The sequence below is a fragment of the Grammomys surdaster genome, unplaced genomic scaffold (genome assembly GCF_004785775.1).
Source record: "Grammomys surdaster isolate TR1022 unplaced genomic scaffold, NIH_TR_1.0 125941, whole genome shotgun sequence".
In the NCBI taxonomy this organism is placed as follows: Eukaryota; Metazoa; Chordata; class Mammalia; order Rodentia; family Muridae; genus Grammomys; species Grammomys surdaster.
This window is the reverse complement of record NW_021620763.1, coordinates 4355179-4375086: the sequence shown is the minus strand read 5'-3', so window position 1 is coordinate 4375086 and position 19908 is coordinate 4355179. Positions and strand designations below refer to the sequence as shown.

Sequence of the window (19908 nt, the reverse complement as noted above, 5' to 3'; positions counted from 1 at the left end):
CCTCGTGTAGACCAGTGAGCATACAAACAATGTACGATACGCCTTGTGTAGACCAGTGAGCATACAAACAATGTACGATACGCCTCGTGTAGACCAGTGAGCATACAAACAATGTATGATACGCCTCGTGTAGACCAGTGAGCATACAAACAATGGACGATACACCTCGTGTAGACCAGTGAGCATACAAACAATGGACGATACACCTCGTGTAGACCAGTGAGCATACAAACAATGGACGATACACCTCGTGTAGACCAGTGAGCATGCAAACAATGTACGATACACCTTGTGTAGACCAGTGAGCATACAAACAATGTACGATACACCTTGTGTAGACCAGTGAGCATACAAACAATGGACGATACACCTTGTGTAGACATCTAGCAGCTAAAGATCTTAATAGGCAGTTGACAAACATTCTTCTAGAAAGCGAAGCGTAGAAATGCTTACACTCTGCTAGAACACTCAGGCTCAAAGGAAGGACAGAAATCCTAAATCTAGGACAACCGAAGCAAGAGGGAAACTGAAACCACCCTGAGACCTAGGTCAATAAAGGTATAATCCCAGTCAGACGGAGAATTAAAAGCCCCAATCTCTGGCACTAGAGAACTCTTTCTATCCTCAGAGATTTTATTTTTATACCAAGTTGGTTTTAAAAAATTTAAGCTTAGTAAAGAGAATTGACACTAACTGGAATTTATGGAATAGTTCCACTACTTAGTTAACATACATCAGTTGAGAAAATGGAAATTGTTAGAATTATGACATTATGACAACTGTTTGTTAATTCAGTGATATAAGTTGAGACATACTGTGAAGCAAGCATTTTTCTAGGCACTTGGGCAAAGGAAAACATTGGCTCCAAATCCCTTGAAATACATACAAGCTAGCTATAGAAAGAAGGGGCTTATTAAATCATTCCATGATCTTATACTACATTCTGAGATACAGTGGTACTGATTTCTAGAACTTAGATCTAATTAGTGAAGCTTGACAGAGTTTGAGACAAAATATAAGGCATATAGCAAATAAGTGGGATTAATGTTTTTTCTAAAAAGAGAAATCCATACAGGATCCATTAAAAGACTAAATTATATAAATGCATGAGATTTCTATCATTCTACAGAGGAGAATATATATTAAAGGCTAATTTAATATTTTTCCTATATAGTAAGAATGTAACTATGAACTATATTTTTCCTATATAGTAAAAAACATAATTATTGAACTATGAAAGATATAGTCTAATAAGAAGGTGTGACTAGCAATGCTATATTCTTTGCCACTGATTTTGGGGGTGTGTTACAAATGCTATCGCTACACCTTTGCCTGTATGACATGTTGCATTTTTAAGCTAAGACAGGTTTCCTTGAGTAAAATGTGGGAGAAGGATGCTTAGTGGGCAATGTATGAGAGTTTCATCATTTCACCAGAGGATGAAAATAATTGTATCAGAGATTTCATCCAAATGTCAGAAGTAGCTTAATAACAGATCTCACAAAAACTCAGAATATCTTCTCAAGGAAATGCACCAACTGATGCTATATTATTATTGAAGAGAATGTCAGAAGAGACAGAATACACAACATCTATAAAGCTTCTTCAATTTTAAATATATAATTCCGTTACTGTTTCTAAAGTTATAGTTGATAGCTGATATGTAGTCACTATTTCATAGTTGACTACTTATAAAGTAATTCATACCATAATATTTTGAAATACTATTATGAAAAAGAATCCAAATCCATTTCTACTTACTCAATAAATAGAATTAATAGGAAAATAGGCATTATGCTATGGTCCTATTGAAACTTCATAGTTTGCTAGCATTTCTTATGGAATGAGAAAGGATTGTTATTTGTCCTTGTACTAGCTTTTGTCCTTATGACATACACTTGTCCCTGAAAAACATGGACTGGAAGGTGGAACAATAAACCCTTGCCATCTGCAGTGAGCCTCCTGTGCCATTAAAGGGAATCCTAGGTTTTTCTGGTGGACTGCCAACATTCCAGGACAAGGCAGTCAGACCTAAGCTGGGCCTATCTGTTTCTTCTATCCTCCCAGCCTCAGCATGGCTTTATCTGCCTATCCCCTTATTATTCTGAACTCCTTTAATTGCCTGAGCTCTTTCTGTCCACAAATAGTTCCACGAACTGTATTCAGGACCAATGTAGAGTGATGGTAGAGATACTGTCTATTCCTGCTTCTCACAGATTAACAGCTAATAAACACCATGCACTTCTTTCTCCTGTGAACCTCTTCTTAAAATACAGAGTTTGGTTTGCCAGCATTAGTGTATTTAAAGCCTCCAAGATCCAGGGAAGACTTTAGAAAGTGAAGTGTGTGACTAGAGCCGATTTAGAAAGCAAATTTTCCAACATAAGGAGATGATCGGTGTGTGTGTGTCTCATCTGAGAAGAATGCAGGGGGGCGGTCATCATCAGTTAAAAGGAGAAGGTATTTGTTCTCCCTTAAAATAAAACCTCTCACTTTGTTCTTGGCAAGTAACAGAGCTGAGCAAGTGAATTACTCAGGTAGAAGGTCAGAGAGCATACTTTTTTCAGTAGGAAAGACCTGTCTTCTCCTAAGAGGCATATCATGCCCTTTGTGGTGACTTCACATATGTGCTTTCCCATTTTCCTACTCCAACCCCCCAGCCCCTGAGTCTCTCTTTCCTGACATAGGGGAAACAGTTTTGAAGCAAATACTTAAAAGCTCCACTCAAAGCTTTCAGTAGAGCTTCAACCAATGTTCTGTTTTGAGGATATTGCGTATCACCAACAATATTCTGGTAGTCATCCGGCAATTATTTCAGCACTTCATACAAGGAAGTAGTTGAATGGTAAAGAAACAACGTGCATACAGTCCAATTTACAGATTGTACAACATGAATAAAACAGAATCTGTGAATAAATATATTTTAAAATACTAGATATTTTTCTAGCATCTGACAGTTTATGGTTTTTAATAGCCACTTACTAGGTTACAAATGAAGATAAAGAAAGCATTTGGAGATATGGAATATTCTTTTTGCCCATTGTATAGTATTTCTTTTCCTTTGGGTGGATATTTCTTGCTACAACAAAAAAACTTAAGTGTATTTGTTTACTCTCATTTATTTCTGCTGCCCTACTCTTCTCTGTTGACTTAAGAGAAATTTGAAGTCACATTAGTTTGACAGCCTCATTGAGCCTTCACACTCTTTGGATGTGGGGTTGGCTCTGGGACAGGATGTGTCAGCCATGATGAGGTAATGGTGGTGGCATGAGAAGCAGTCAGTGTCACTTTTTGCTCAACTGTACTCATGATACCCTTGACCTTAAGTACACTTTATTATCATGCCCATTGAGCCTCTTTGAAAGGAAAATCAGAGTTCAACTTCATCATGGCTAAGGACTTTCTTGTGGACAATCTGAATTAGTTTTTTCTGTCCTTCCTCCAGCAATGTTGCAGCATCTGGAACTTGCACTTTCCCAAGCTGACTTCCCTCAGTGCCTGTAGTATGCTCCTCAAGAGGCAACTCACCTTTTATCTTTAAATGTCAGTGATGTTTTGGGATTAGCTACAAGTTGATTTTCTGGCTGTTCTGATTCCAGAACTGGACTTGAAGCCATCATGGAGACTTATGCATTCTGGAGACCTCCTGTGCGCACACTGACCTTTGAGGACTTTACTACCATGCAAAAGCAGCAAGGTAAAGCTTTGGGCCAGGTCCCTGCTCTGCAGACAGCAGTGGATGGGGAAGCTGAACTGAGTGTGTCTGGGGTGGGGGGTTCTAAGCCAACACAGATGTTATACCATTCTCTGGAAACAAAGACAACTTGCAGCTCCATGAATGATAAAAGCGCCACCAGTTCTACAATGAGCTGGACCTAGAGTCAGCATGTCATTTACATTCAGAATTCTTTCCCAAAGCCATAGATTTCTGAGACATTTCCTCTCCTTTGCTATTGATAACATCCCACAATCACAAGAAATTTAAGGAACAAAATAGCTCATTTTTGCTTTTGGTTCTAGGGGACTGGAGTCTGTAATAGCACAGAAGGCATGGTTTGTGGGTGAGATCAGGAAGTGAGAGATTATATCTCAACCACACACAAGAAGCAGAGATACTTTGCTATCTTTGCCATGATATGCTACCAGGTCTTTACACCTGCTGCCCACTTCACATGTACTCTATAATACCAAGGAATCATGGGGCCCAATAAAAAACTTAAAAACTTACTTAAAAAGTAAAATAAAAAGAAGTAGAGATACACTGCAGGCAGAGGAGCAAGGTTATAAACCCTCAAAGCCAGATTACGATGATGTATATCTTCCACCAAGGCTTTACCTCTTGAAGGTTCTATGACCTCTCTGAATAACACCACCAAGTGGGGACCATCTATCAACATATATGAGCCTGTGGGAAATATTCTCATTTAAATCACCATACATAGTTCGTTGACTGGTTGATTGGTTGATGGGTTTGATCTTTTCTTGCTTTTTTCCTTCCTTCTGTCTTTCCTTGCGTCTTTCCTTCTTTTCTTCCTTGCTTGCTTCCTTTTTCCTTCCTCCCTCCTTCTCTTCCTTCCTTCTGTCCTTCTTCCCCTCCTCCCTTCATTCCTTCCTTTCTTCCTTTCCTGTGGCACCAGAAATTTAACTAGGGTCTAGAACATGCTAGGCAAGTGCTCTGTAAAGTACATCTGCAGCCAGATGGTTACTTATCCATAATAACAGTTGCAATGGAATCATTGTACCTAAGCTCTCACACAGGCCTTGCTCTTTGAGGAGGCCGTCATAATGTATTCATGTATTCATGTATTCCTCATGGAAATCTCATTGTTTTTCTTTTTTCTAGTTTTTTAGTGACAAAAGCTCCAGTTTCAATGGAATGAAATGAGGTCTCACATTGAGATGGGGCTGCTTCCAGCCCACCAGAGCTCCACTGCATGTCACCTAGCCTTTTATTATTATTATTTTTGCCTATTTGAAAGAAAAACAGCCTTATCCCATTGGTGGGTTAAGTACTATTTTGCCTACTTCTTTGTGATTTTTTTTTAAAAGTAAAATTCCTAATTTCTCTTTTCTTGTAGCTCAGGTTGAAAACTTGGATGAGGTGTACAGAAGGATCAAGGATTTCAACCCTCCTGTCAGCCCAGTCATATTCTGAGGTCCAGCCACCTGGGTTCTCAGCCCTCTTGCCACTCAGTTTTTCTTTCTGTATGCTATGGAGGAACATACTCTATTCTCATAAGTATTAAAGGAGGCAGGTATTTAAAATCCTAACAAGCTCTCAGTACAGGTTAGATAGTTGTCCTGCCTTCATGAGCACTGTCGCACTGACCTCCCAGTCCCTCTGTACAAGGATGTCTGACATGACATGTATGTGAATGGGAACCAGTGTTTTATTTTTGATGATTAAGTATTTGAAACATGATTAGGCAATAATAACTCTTGACCAGGATTCTGTCCGAGTAAGCAAACCAGCTTTTCCTTCTCATTCTTTCACGGTCCGACCACACTGTGATGGTCTGTTCAGATTTTGAATCCATCTACAAATTAAATAACTAACTTGGTCAAAACAGCATGACCTATTGTGCCAGGAAACAACCTCACAGAGGTTTCCCCACATGTGAAAATGTGTTCTACTAATCTAGAGTGTTTCAGTCTAATCAACTTGACAGCTAAGTTTGGCTGTCACACTTGGGGAAGGTGACTAAGGCCACATAAACAGAAAAGTAAGAATCCAGATCTGTTCTAGCCAAATATATTGTGATCCTGTCATTCTCTGATGGATGTTTTAAATGAAATTTGTGCCTTAGTTTCTCCATATATACAGTGTATTTTTATGACAAATCTGAACTTTTTTAAAAAAAGATTTATTTATTTTATATTCATATGAGTACGTGGTAGCTGTCTTCAGACATACCAGAAGAAGGCATTGTATCTTATTACAGATGATTGTGAGCTACCATGTGGTTGCTGGGAATTGAACTCAGGACTTTGGAAGAGCAGTCAGTGCTATTAACCACTGAGCCATCTCTCCAGCCCCCAAACTGAACTTTTTTGAGTGGTGATCCAAGTGATTTGAAAGCTGTTGAGCTGAAAGGAATGATTCCAGTTGCACCACAGTTAGTATTTTGTCTTCTGTGTAAACGTGGCCTAGCATTTGAGAAGCCTCCCTTCTGCTCAAAGAATAGCAGACATCATTGTAGGTTTCAGCACCACTAGATGCTTCAGTGTTGGTCAGGCAATTAAAGTTTTAGAATTATGGACAGTCCCTGTTGGTGACTTGTTGCGGGAGGTATTAGAAAAAAGGGACAGTCTGGTTAGCTCTTGGCCTGGCTGCCATGTTCTCGCTCTGAGTTCCTGCACTAAAGGCTAAAGGCACTGGCTGGCCAGTGGTGCCAGCCTGGGACCTATGAGACATGTTGGTGTAGCTGTTGCCTCCGCAGATCAGTTCTGTGGCCTCCAAGACTCTTGTTTGGCTTCTGGGCCAACTCTGCCACCTCCATGCAGTAGATATAACAATTCTTAGTACCCGGTAGAAATAAGACTCTTAATGCTTAAAGATTAACCAAATAAATTTATATATCAGCAAATACTCAATACACAAGAAGCACACACAATTAGAATTGTTTCCCCAAATATCTAACCTTGATAATAATAGCTACCTTGGATAACTAGAGACACGAGGATAACATCTGCCTCCATCTCTCCTCTTCTCCTTCTCCTTCTTCTCCCCTCCTCTCTCGTGCCTTCCTCCTCCCAACTCCAAGCTCCGCCTACCTTTTCTCTATCCAATGATAGAGCTCTACTGCAAATACAATGGGCAGGAAAGTCCTGCTACACTGTCTGACTTTTCAGTCATTTGGTGGTAGTTAGAAGCTGGCCAGTGAGAGAGAGTAAACACTTGACACATCATATGAATAACACATTGAGGAGCTGGAGAGAAGGCTCGTCAGTTAAAAACATCCTGACTACTCTTGTAGAGGCTCTGAGCTTAGTTCCCAGAACCATGCCGTATGCTATGCATGGTCCAACTGTCTATACCTCCAGCTCATGGAGATCTGACTCTGATATCAAGAGCCCTTGAACTCATGCAAGCACATACCCTACTCCACATACACACACAATTAAAGATGAAATATTAAAACTATTGAGAAACTAGAGAAATGTTCAGCAAACATTAATGTTTGAATTGTGAAGTCATGACAGTGACTCAAAGATGGCTAGTTTATACATATCCCTCTGAGTAGGGGGTGATGCAAGTCCCCTTGCACAAAATTATTAAAAACTATTGCATACAACTACTTTTTAGGTTATGTGTAAAGGTATATGTGAAACAAAACACATTTTCATGTTTTGAGGTTAAGATTTTATTCCTGGAATGTCTCAAAGATATATATATATATTCTAAAAATATAAAAAAAATCTACAAATTCAAGAAACTTCTAGCTCCAATAATGTCAGATCAAAGATATTCAACTTGTAATGGATAACGTTATACTTTTACTCCCTAAAGGAATGATTGTTCTCAACCTTCCTAATGCAGTGACCCTTTAATACAGTTTCTCATATTGTGGTGACCCCAAACATAAAATTATCTTGTTGCTATTTAATAGATGTAATTTATTATAATTATGAATCATAATGTAAATAGCTGATATGCAGAATATCTGATATGTGACTCCTGTGAAAGGTTCTTTCAACCTCTAAAGGAGTTGCAACCCATACATAGGTTGATAACCAGTGCCCTAAAGTCATTTAGGCTTAATGTACTTAAGAGACCGAAGACTCTCTAGAGAGGAAGATCCCACATCCACTTGCCATCAAGGGTGTTTTTCCCACCCCCATCCTCATAACCTATCCCTAATGTCTTGAATCTGTTCACATCTCTAATCTCCCATGGCACCATCTAGCTCTGACTCATCATTATTTCTCACTTGGATGAGTGTGATGTCCTCCAAAGCCTCTCTATTCTGCACACAGTTCTGGTCAGTGTTTCAAAATACACATCTACTCATACCAACTCGCTCTATACCCTAACTTGTTTAAAATTCTTCAGTGGCCATGATTTATTTTTGTTCCTTTAACATACAGACCTCTAAAGTAGAGATAATAACCGAGAGGATTAGATAAATTGGTACCTTAAGATAAGTTATTTACAAAAGCACCGAGGATTTACTAAGTACTTGAGGACATTCCCTATAGCTCCCCATAGTGGGATCAGATGTTCCCTGTAGTTCTCTATTGTGGGATAGGATGTCCCACATCTCACTTCTCTTATATCCCTGCACCAGGGTCACCTCTATCATTTTCCAGACTCCGCTGTGCTCTTTCCTGTCACATGCTGCTTCCCCGCCTAGAGGGCTCATGTTTACTCACTTTGGTACTTAGAACTACCTCCTTCTGAAATCTCAGCTCAAGCAGCAGCACTTCCGTGGGGAATTTTCTTTGCTATTCCTAGCAGGCTAAAGTCTTCTAGGGTATCCTCCTTGTTGCTTTCTTTCTTTGTTTAGTACCGTTCACTGCTGTTTTTTTCAGCACTTTCTCCCTTATGATTAAATTCTTGGGTCTAGGCATGATATCCAATCCACATCTGCAGCTCAAACAGGGATTGAATGAGCATGCCTAATACAGAAGTGAGTAGGAAATATTGTTAATGTGCTTGGCAAGGACTCACTAACTTTACGATTGAATATGAAGGGAAATGAGATTAGTGCAAAACAGAAATAATTAAGAATTGGTGGAGGAAGGATGATAAAAAGCTGACTGAGAGGTATGATATAATTAAAGTCCAGGTGTTCCGTGGCACTAGAGAGAGACTAGAGAAAATGGTAGCCAATATTTCCAAACACTAAACAGAAGGATTGTTCATTTCTTTCTTTTTTTTTTTAAAGATTTATTTATTTTATGAATGTGAGTACACAGTTGCTGTGATCAGACATACCAGAAGAGGGCATCAGATTCCATTACAGATGGTTGTGAGCCACCATATGGTTACTGGGAATTGAACTCAGGACCTCCGGAAGAGCACTCAGTGTTCTTAACCACTGAGTCATCTCTCCAGCCCCCGGATTGTTCATTTCTTAAACATTGTTTCTTATTTAAAATTTTTATATATTTTGATCATGCTCTTCCCCCCCCAATCCTCCCAGGTCTTTCCCATCTCCTTTCCCATCCAAGTTCATCCTCTCTTTCTCTCTCTCAAAAACCCCCTACCCACAAAGCCCCAAAAGTCAAAGTAAAAATCAAACGAACAAAACCTAATAAGATAAAAAGTACCCAAATGAAAATGAATGTTTGAGGAAATATGTATCTTAATCATGAATTAAGAATTATATAATATAAAGATGCACCAAAACACATCTCATATTGGTGATCATGCTTGTCTGCAGGATTTTAGCTCAGAAGGAGAAAATAGGCACTACCATCTTGGGAATCTATAAACCTCATTTAACTCTGGGCTTCCTGAAGTCACCCTACCAAGACCCCGCCATTGTTTATTTCTATCTTTTGAAATATATCTTCCTTCACATCTTTTAACTAGTTGACCATGCTTCCTAAAACAGAATATAGCATCCTGGTAATTGTCAGTCTCTCCTTTGTATCTTTGGATGATTTGTGAGTTTGCACTTGGTTTTCAGATTCCCTATCCTGTTGTAATCATTGCATTGATATATGTGTATATGGCTTTACTATGGACCTAGAAATATTTTTTAAAATTTATGTTTATCGCTTGTGTGTGTGTGTGTGTATGTGCATGCGCACACTCACACATACACATTCATCCATAATTATGTACCACATCATGCATGTAAAGGACAGAAGACGACTTTTAGAGTCTGTCTTCCTCTTGCATCATTTGATGTGGTAATTTATCTCAGGTCAAGGTCATCAGACTTGATGGCGGGTGCCTTTACCTGCTGAGCCATTTTGCCAACTCTTAGATTATATATATATATATCCTCTATCTATCGATCTATCTATCTATCTATCTATCTATCTATCTATCTATCTATCTATCTCAGTAGCTGTTTTTCTAATCTCTACATTACATTCTTTATTTGGTATAAATGTGTCCATATGAAAAGTCCTCCTTTTGAAAAATGCCTGCCTTTGTATCCAATTGTTTAATTTGTATCCAGTTTTTCAATTTTTATCCAATTGTTCAATTTGATCTCATTGAGGAGTACCAGGGAAGACCAGGCTCCTCTGACTTGCTTCCCCTCTTAAAAGATTGTATATTTTCGAGTTAAGGCTGGTAGCTCACCAGATATTCTTTTAGCAGAGCCAGGTTTCTGTTGAGATCTCAAACAGTTCAAATCCCTTGTTACTGATAGTCAAGGGCTTCAGCCACAATTTCCACCTGACAAAGGGTCCAAAGACCATCCCCCACTCATTTCTATGTTTTTCTTCTTCAAATTTATTCCAATATTCTCAGACCTTGAGATTCATAGTAAAAAGGTTTGTAGAATCAGAGACATATATCAATTAGAATATTTATGTAAGTAGAAAAGAATAAAAACAAAACAGCAAACTAAGAGAGCAACTCATTCATTGGCTTGTAAAACAGCCAGGATTAGATAGTTTCCTTAGGCAAATCTAAGTCAGGGGCCTAACCAAGATCACCCTGGCTACAACCTGCCCCATTTCTTTACACTCAGACTTTTCTCCATGGTGACTTCATTCTCAGTTGTCCCCTGTGGTAGCTTTGAAAGTATTCTTGGCCCTAGATATTTTTGCTTCATCTCTAAAAGGAAAGGATATGTGCTCTGCTCAAGGGCTTTTAGCAAATTTCACCAACTCTCATTGATTCTAATTGAGTCCCCTCAGAACCAATTACTGAAGTGCTGGGGAAATATGATACCTTGTCTTTCCAGGCCAGGTACTTCTGCCTATCCTGGAGGTGAAGTGTGGAAGCAGGAGATTTCCAGTGGGTACGTTGTTGCCCTAAAAGAAGCAGATTATTGCCAGTGGCACCAAGGAAGGCTGAAATGAACAAGGAAAGCAAGGGAGGGAGGCTAAGAAGTGTGTGTATGTGTGTGTGTGTGTGTGTGTGTGTGTGTGTGTGCGCGCCCCTAGGGGACAGGGCAAAATAGAACCAGGTACAGAGCAGTGTGATTGGATGAGGCTGTTTGAAGGAGAATAAATTTGGAGATATACAAGGCTTTACATTTTATGGAAAAAGATGAATGAGGTTTCCATTTTTCTACAATAGGAACTGTACAATTCCCACCAAGACTATGATGCTCACATTTACAATCATGAGAAAGGTTCTCATCTCAACTGAGGATAATATCTCAGTTGCTGTGCTCATTAAACTTTATGACCCATGAGCTTCTTCACTGGGACCAGTTCATGGGCTGCTGCTGTTTTACCTCTTACATGTCTGAATACATTGGGAATCAGCTCCCTTCAGGGACAGAAACTCTCAAGTTATAAGGCAAGGAGAGTCAAGCCACTAGAACAAGAAATTACATGGAAACTTATTCTTTACTCATCCAGATGAGGTTTTATCTTACTGGTTTTTAGTGTGTGTGTGTGTATGTGTGTGTGTGTGTGTGTGTGTGTGTGTTTTACAACAAAATAAACTCAAAAGGATGCTGTATGTGAAAATCCCCATATTACAGTCTGGAAGTGATCAATTTAAAGATGCAAGTCAGCAGGTTTGGTATTCATGATTTTCACGGACACATTTAACTTGTCTTCATGGTACACAAGTGTATTCTAGGTTATTGTCCTCATATGGGATGACTGCTAAATATGCATTCTTGGTTGTTTTGGCTCTTAGCCTTGAATATTGGCACAAGTAAATGTTGGATATGCATTTTAATTCGTGCCTCCTCACTCTGGTTCTTGAGTAAAATAGGATGTTAGGGAGCTGGAATGGTGGAGATTAATTCTGGATTACTTGAGACTATTAAGTTATTAATGGTGTTATGTTTTAATCCCCTCTTGGAAGTGGGCTAGGATCTCTGAGGATGACAGGCAAGGCACCAGTGTGCCTGTATCCTACAAGTTCTGCTTTGCTAGATGAGAAGAAAGCAAGCCATGGAACAGTTTGTGGGCTCATTGGATAGGGAGAAAGGATAGACCATTCAAAGAGGACTACAGCTCCTCTGGGAATATAGCTCAGATGAGCCCAGAGCTGTCAATTAGCTCTGTCTTCCAACATCTGCACCATGGAAATTCTTCTAGCTGGAAACAATGTGGCACATACATCTTGAGACATCACACTCATTAATGTATATAGAGGCCAAGATGCCCTGCTTACCCTGGACAGGACCCAGCACTTGTAAGCCATCTTCATTGGAGTGGGACATTCTTCAAGGTCTTTTTTCCCCCATTCTTTACTCCTTCTCTCAGGAAAGACCATGTTTTCTGCCTATAATTTCTCAAGACATCCACAGAAATGTAGTCATTAAAAATCCCACTTACATAACTATGGAGCCTCAGAGAGGCTAATTTACTAAAGCCTCATTTTAAGATAGCAAGGGATTGGAACCAGGTTTGTTCAGATCTACAATCTTCATTTGCCCATTAAGAAAATCTATATGAAGGTGCTCAGAGAACCCATGACCTTGTGTAGACAAAGGAGATGTCATGAACAAGAGAGACAAGCTTTACTTTGAGTGGCAGCCTCATCAGTCCAGCCTGGCTCCCCACAGTGCCCTGGCTTATTTTGTGATGAGAGGTCTCTGCTTTGTCAAGTGTTGAATTGAACAAAGGCTGTCTCCTTAAGCTTCTTTAGCCCTTGGCTGGCACTCCCAATCTTGTTTAACATTTGACAAGCTATTAGATCATAAGGGAATGAAGACTTCTCAGTATCTAAGTTACTATTTTTTAAAAAATGAGTACCACAGTCCTCTTTCTCTATGTGGACTTTGAGAACTAGGTGTTATCTGGATTGAGTACTTTAAGTGTACAACGATGTTTCTTTAAAGTGGATGGAAGCAATGTGATCCTCTTCTGGATGGGCTTGCTCTCTCCTTCAAACACTAGTTCAAGTGGAGTCTCCCACCCCCTGAAGCTCAGCAGGCCACCTAGTCTCATTTCCAGTGGATGCCTTTTAAAAGCCAAAGCAAGCTGACTACAAACTTTTTAACATGTGCCTCTCATCTGCTTAGCAGAAACCCCTGTAACTTGTTAATAATTCCCTTCTTCTTCATTTTTTCTTTTTCTTTTTTTTCTTTTCTTTTTTTTTGTAGTGAAACCAATTGAGGCCTTAAATCAGTACCATTTGTTCCATCTTGGGCCATCTGAGAAAACCATTTAGAGTTGTAGCAAGTCATGTGCTCCATCATGCACTTCTGGCTGTAGAGCTGAGGCCAGGGCCTGATGGAACTTACCTATAGCAGGATAGGACAGTGAGCTGAACAGGTGGTCTTCTCCGGGGCCACATAAACACCAGAACAGGGAAAGCAGGACTAACTTTCAAAGACAGGTGACTAGATTCATATCTCGTAAAAGACAAATCTCTTTACAGCTGGAGTCAAGTTTCTCCATTTTTTGTCACAGCACTTACTGTAGTAAAGTTCATGGCATTTAGGGTAGGAAAGCAAGAAAAAATATAGGATGCTCCAAAGAGAATAAATCTCTGAGCTTTCTGTAGGATGGAGAGGAAGAGAAGGCTGTGCAGATACTCAGCAGCAGGAACCATAAAATGGTCCACTTCTGTTTCTCGAATCTTCCCTTCCAGAACTCCCTCATTATAGGAAAAATGACTCCTTGGAAAGTACTTGGAGTTGGGTATTCATACTTCCTTTAACTGTTAGACATAGCTATAATATGAAAATGAGAAAAACTGAGGCTTATGGGTTCAAGCCCTTCCTTCTACAGCTGCAGAGAACCCAGAGGTAGACTTCACAGTGTGTGGCTGTAAACTGCAGAGAAGCTTCTCCCACCGCGACCAGCTGCTGATGGTTTTTGACAGTGTCAGCCATATCACAGATTGTCAAACAAAAGTCATTTTAGTTTTTTTGTAGGAATTTATTATGAATAGAGGTGAATTTTCTGATATTAGCAGCTGATTGGGTTGTCTTAAATTCCAACTGAATCTGAAAGTTCACTGGGGAAAGTTCCTTTATCCTTGGGAGAGATTTTAATTGAACTATAAAAATTTCACTCTGAACAAAACATTAACAAAGCCAAATACTACTACTTTGCCTGTGGATCCAGACTGAAGTTTTTTTTTTCCTCCTCTATCCTTCCTTTCCTACACTGCTATAAATATTTTTCCAACATCTCTGGAATGTTCCTGGTTTGTTTTTTGTTGTTTTTTTCTGTTTTGTTTTTGTTTTGTTTGTTTGTTTGTTTTGTTTTCATGGATTAAAACAAAACAAAATAAAACACAACTGATTCCTGTTTTTTTTTTTCCACCTGAAAAATACTTGCCTCTTAATGATGCTTAGTTTCTTGGAAGTTCAACAAGAGTTATCAGTAACCTGAGACATGCTGCTCCTTAAAAGACAGTGATTGTCAAAAATTATGAGAAATGCCATACTGATACATGGAAAGGAATTCTTTCAAGAAGGATCCTAGAGAGGATAAAGCAGCTGAACATTCTAGAATTCAGTGAAGGACACCTTCAAAGTCCACTGGGAGAGGTGGCGAGAGGATGCTTTCTGCCCAAGAGAAAAATGGGTCTTACAAAGGTCACTTTTGATTTTTATTATTTGGAGAACATCTTTGAGGAACTGGTTCTCAGTTCATGGGAGCCTCAACCATTCAGCCAGCTTGCCATCTACACGATTGATGATCAACATTTCGCAAGACAGATTCAAGGTCATTTGTATATAAAATTTTGGAGGACTTCTATAGCAAAGTGCAGTCAGTCTGTGCAACTAAAATGTCCGTCCTCAAGCTCTGTCCCATATACACAGATTCAGAAACCAAATGGAGTCAGCAGTTTGTTTTCATGGGCCCTCAAGTAGACATGTGCACTGAAGTTTCAGCATAGCTGGTCTGAGAACTGTGAAGTAGGAACTCATATCATTAGTTTTCACCCCTAGGTGTACACTAGAGGTGCTTTGACATGTTGCCATGGAATCCTTATGCGCAAAAACTCTCTATTAGGAGGTTTGAAGCTGAATCCTGGAAAAGCATCCTTTTCTTACTGGATTCCTCATCTGTGAAGAAACTGAATGTTGTAGAGGGAAATGGAGGGAGTAGGGCTGTTGGGTGAGAGTGAAGAATCTCTTCTGCTCTCATTCAGGTTAGTTTATGACTAGTTTGGTTTTATACACACCTACATTCAAGTATTCCAAGTTCAACTCTTATTCCAATGTCTCAGACTTGGCAGGCTCCTGTAAAAGAAAATCAACACACCCTCAGGACAGTGGTTTTGTTTCAAGTTAGTCCTGACTCACTTCAGCCTACATCTTATAATGTGTATCATGTGTCTTTGATATAACAGACCTCCAATTTAATGTCCCAGGTTCCACCACCTAGGCCCCTTTACTAGGCCTTCTCAGGCCCCAGTCCTGGCTTGGTACCCAGCTCCATCTCCATGAGGTTATTTCCTGCTTTGGTATACTGTTAAAGATTGCAAGACAGAAAACAGTCACTGGATAAAATAAACACTTTACATATTTGCCCTGAGCATGGCAAGATCTGACCTAGTGGCTCCTACTGCTGAACACTAAATGTCATATTAGGAAGTGACTTAAACAACGAACACCAGAGGTTTGTTCTAGTTTTTAAAACTGTGACTAAGACTACGTATGCCGTGCCATCCTTATCGTTTGCTTTGTAATGTGTGCTCAAATATGTGACATCATCTGATGCAAACAAAAGGAATTGATCTATAAAAATTTAGGATATTTGGCTTAGACAAACTCATCTTAATCGATGAAATTTATGTTTTATTTTTCAGGGGGCAGTACAGGTACTTCTCCAACCACCTCCAGCACTGGGACACCATCCCCTTCAGCGTCTTCTCATCTCTTATCTCCATCTTGTTCTCCTCCAACTTTTCATTTGGCCCCGAATACTTTCAATGTGGGCTGTCGAGAAAGCCAGCTGTGTAATCTAAACCTCTCTGATTACCCACCATGTGCCAGAAGCAACATGGCTGCCTTACAGAGCTATCCAGGGCTGAGTGACAGTGGCTACAACAGGCTCCAGAGTGGCACAGCTTCAGCCACTCAGCCCTCCGAAACCTTCATGCCTCAGAGGACTCCATCTCTGATCTCAGGAATACCAACACCTCCCTCGTTGCCCAGCAACAGCAAGATGGAAGCATATGGTGGCCAGTTGGGGTCCTTCCCCACTTCCCAGTTTCAGTATGTCATGCAGGCAGGCAATGCAGCTTCCAGTTCCTCATCACCACACATGTTTGGTGGCAGCCACATGCAGCAGAGCTCCTATAATGCCTTCTCTCTCCATAATCCCTACAATTTGTATGGATACAATTTCCCCACTTCCCCCAGGCTAGCTGCAAGCCCAGAGAAACTGAGCGCATCTCAAAGCACTTTACTCTGTTCTTCTCCTTCCAATGGGGCCTTTGGAGAGAGGCAGTACCTGCCCACAGGGATGGAGCACAGCATGCACATGATCAGCCCTTCAACTAATAATCAGCAGGCTACCAACACCTGTGATGGCCGACAGTATGGGGCTGTCCCAGGCTCCTCCTCTCAGATGTCTGTACACATGGTTTAAAGAGCGGTCCAACACCATGGAGGTGATGGTGGTCAAGACTCCAGAATCTCTGTGGGTGGATCTTCTTCTTCAGGAGCCCTGTGTCTTGGAAAAATAGGAATTGTGCATTTGTTTTTGTTTTCATTTTTGTTTTTGTTTTTCTGGATAAGGAAAACAGAGAACAACAATAGATACCGCTGAAGGAGCCTTGGAATCCATCATCTGTATCTCAGTGGTCATCCTTCTGCCTTCCAAAATCTTAGTTTTATAAAAGCATTGAGTATGAGAGAGTGGCCTTGAAGAGACTGAATAATCATTTTATAATAATGTTGAAGGAAATGCTAGTATGTAGCAGGCAGGAAAAGTTACACACACACACACACACACACACACACACAACTTACATGAATATATTCATGTACACATTTGCATATACAAAGTAATACAAACACAAACATCATACACACTGACTCTGAACTGGGCGAACTCTGTGAAAGGAGGCCCAGAATGGGTGCTTTCACAAAAAAAAAAAAAAAAATTCCCATGTACAATCCTAGATGGATTGGGCCACCATTAGCCATTAGCCTTTCTCCCTTGCAGCTTACCATGTTTCTGGAAGGAACCGTGTACCTAGAACCTCTCCTCATCACAGAGCTGGAAAGGCATCAGTGCTACACCTGGACCTGGCTTCCTGAGAAAGATTGCTTTTTTAACGTTTGGCTTTCTTCATTCAGTGTGCCATCTTTGATGTTATAGTGGTACCTGTGGAAGGACAGGGTGAGAAAAGCTCGGACAGAGAAAGAGAATTGAGGGCAGGAGAGAGTGGACAGCAAGACTGAGAAGATGTGAACAAATGAGATTGAATCCACCAAGGAGAATTGGTTGGGTTTGATTAGCCTCTAAAGTTACAGAAAGAAGGATGGTGGTGGTGGAGAGTACACCTCTTTGGGACCCTAGTTAGAATCAAGGGTACCAATGAGAAGAGTTAGAACAAGGAATGCTTCTTGATTCCATACCTCTGACCATCATGACCCAGGAGAGAGGTGCCCCTTGAGGGAGTGCCATTCAGTGGCATGCAGCTGAGCAGGGTGAGGGAAACAGGTGTCAAGAATGAAGGATGGTTTTATCTCCCAGGTGATACCAAGAAACAGTCATGGAAGACAGGCCTGGCCTCACATGCCAGATCCAAAACGTTGACCTGGACAGTCTGTCCCTGGTCCCCATGCAAAGAGGAACCCTGAAACACAGGAGAGAATTGCAGATGGGTCTTCTGCCCCCCTTTTATATCTGCCCATAGCTCTCCATTTTGATTAAATAGTTCATTGCATTCTGAAGTTTGGGGGTTGTTTTTTCTTTCCTTTTCTTTTCAAATCCTTTAATGATAGGAAAACGAGTGAAGCTGGGTGCAAGCTAAAACTTTTAAATGGTGTGGAAACTCGAATGATACCAAGTAAGATAATACAGATATTATTAAGATTTTTTTTGTTGTGAGGTGATGTAGATAAATGTATTTATATGCCTAGTGGTTATTCAATATTATGAATATTAAAAAGGGGGCAATAAAAGGGTATGTAAAAATATGTATGAAGAAAAGGTGTATAAAAATTTGCCCTTATGCACGGAACTGTTTCTGAGTGCCAAGCACAGAAAGCCGCTAAATAAAATCTTTGCAATTGTTTTTTTGTGTGTTTGTTCATATAGAAAAATTAAGTATTGTGTTATGTCTTACAATAAGTCAAACACTTTCACATGTGTTTTATGCAGATAACATAAAGTCAATAGTATCCTTGTTTTATGATAGTACCCAAGCTACTCAAAAGTTGGGTGAATTATCCAGGACCACACAAGCCACCATAGAGGCAACAAAGACCTGGAGCTAGATTTCATATTTACCAGGATGTTCACTTACATATTAGCTGCACAATTATAGTCTAATAGCAACCTTTTAGGTTGCCATGTGCCATTCTCCTACTATTTCTAATAACTCATCATCCTACAAGTCTGAGAGATGGGTGTGATTTTAATAATAATATTTGAAGATCTGGAAGCAGTCTTATAGAGTCAAACACTTGACCAAGGTCCTCAGGTAGAGAGTGACAGAACTGGTAAACTAGTCTAATGTCTGTGCAGTTAGCACTGTGGCCTTTTACCAGAGCACTGTACCATATGGAGAATCAGAAACAGAGGTATATTCTGAAAGATTGAGGAACTAATGACTTAGGCTGGGTTTTGCCTTATGTATTTAATAATAAATTTATACTCCCTTTTGAAGCATGGAAGGGGTGGTTTTGATCTGTTATGCAAAAGTTAACTGTTTAAAAGTCAATGAAGAATGAGGGCCATGCTATTTCTAAGCACTTCTGCATCCTTCAGGCAAGTCCAGCAATGCCCATAGGGGAGAAAAATCATGCTTGTAAGTGGAACATGAATCATGCTCCCAGCCCTGCTTATGTAATTGAGAAAGAGCAGAGCAGGAACATAAAATCTGTTTTCACCCCTATACTGCATTGTGTCCTGTTGGATAGTCACGCTGGTCACCCACAGACTCACTTTACTGGCATTGTTTGTGGGCAGCTTGGAATCTTGGACACTGCATACACCCATTGGAGCTAGATTTGGGCACACTTTTTTTTTTTTGCAGGATGTGCATTGCCTTTGAACATGAATTTAGTGACTTTTAATAGAATGTGATGGGGCATCAATTGAATAATTTTGTCATGATGTTTTTCTAACAAGACAGGTCAGACACACATGTGAACTCACAGAAACAGTAGCAGCATGCACAGGACCTGCTCAAGTTCAAGTCAGACAGAGTCCCAGTGATGAGAGTGAGAAATAGGAGATGATATCCCTAACCAAGAAGCTATCTCCAGCTGACAAACAACTCCTAAAGGAAAAATACGTTTTCTGCAATTGATTCTAAGTGGGTACATAAATCACACTTAAGGGTAGGCTGTATGCCCAGCAGTACATTACAATGGCAGAACAAACTAAAGGATATATATTTTTTAGAATTCTCATCTAACATTGCTTTTGTTAGGTTCTATCTATCTATCTATCATCTATCTATCTATCTATCTATCTATCATCTATCTATCTATCTCATCTATCTATCATCTATCTATCTATCATCTATCTATCTATCTATCATCTATCTTTCTATCTATCTCTCTTTATGTATCATCTATCTCTATATCTATCATCTACCTTTCTCTTTATCTCTATACTATCATTCATCCATCTATCTCTATTTCTATCTCTATAATTTTCTCTATAATT

At 39.9% G+C, this 19908-nt stretch overlaps 1 protein-coding gene across 1 annotated transcript in view; it reads left to right on the top strand.

Annotated features, from left to right (window-relative positions):
• Tbx15 (T-box 15) overlaps positions 1-18307 on the top strand; it is a 101509-nt gene extending 83202 nt beyond the window's left edge. The window contains exons 7-8 of the mRNA XM_028753028.1: positions 3600-3697; positions 15866-18307. Coding sequence (XP_028608861.1) covers positions 3600-3697; positions 15866-16650 — 883 coding nt within the window. The 3' untranslated portion in view covers positions 16651-18307. The remainder of the gene's footprint in view (positions 1-3599; positions 3698-15865) is intronic.
• Positions 18308-19908: the final 1601 nt, after the last annotated feature.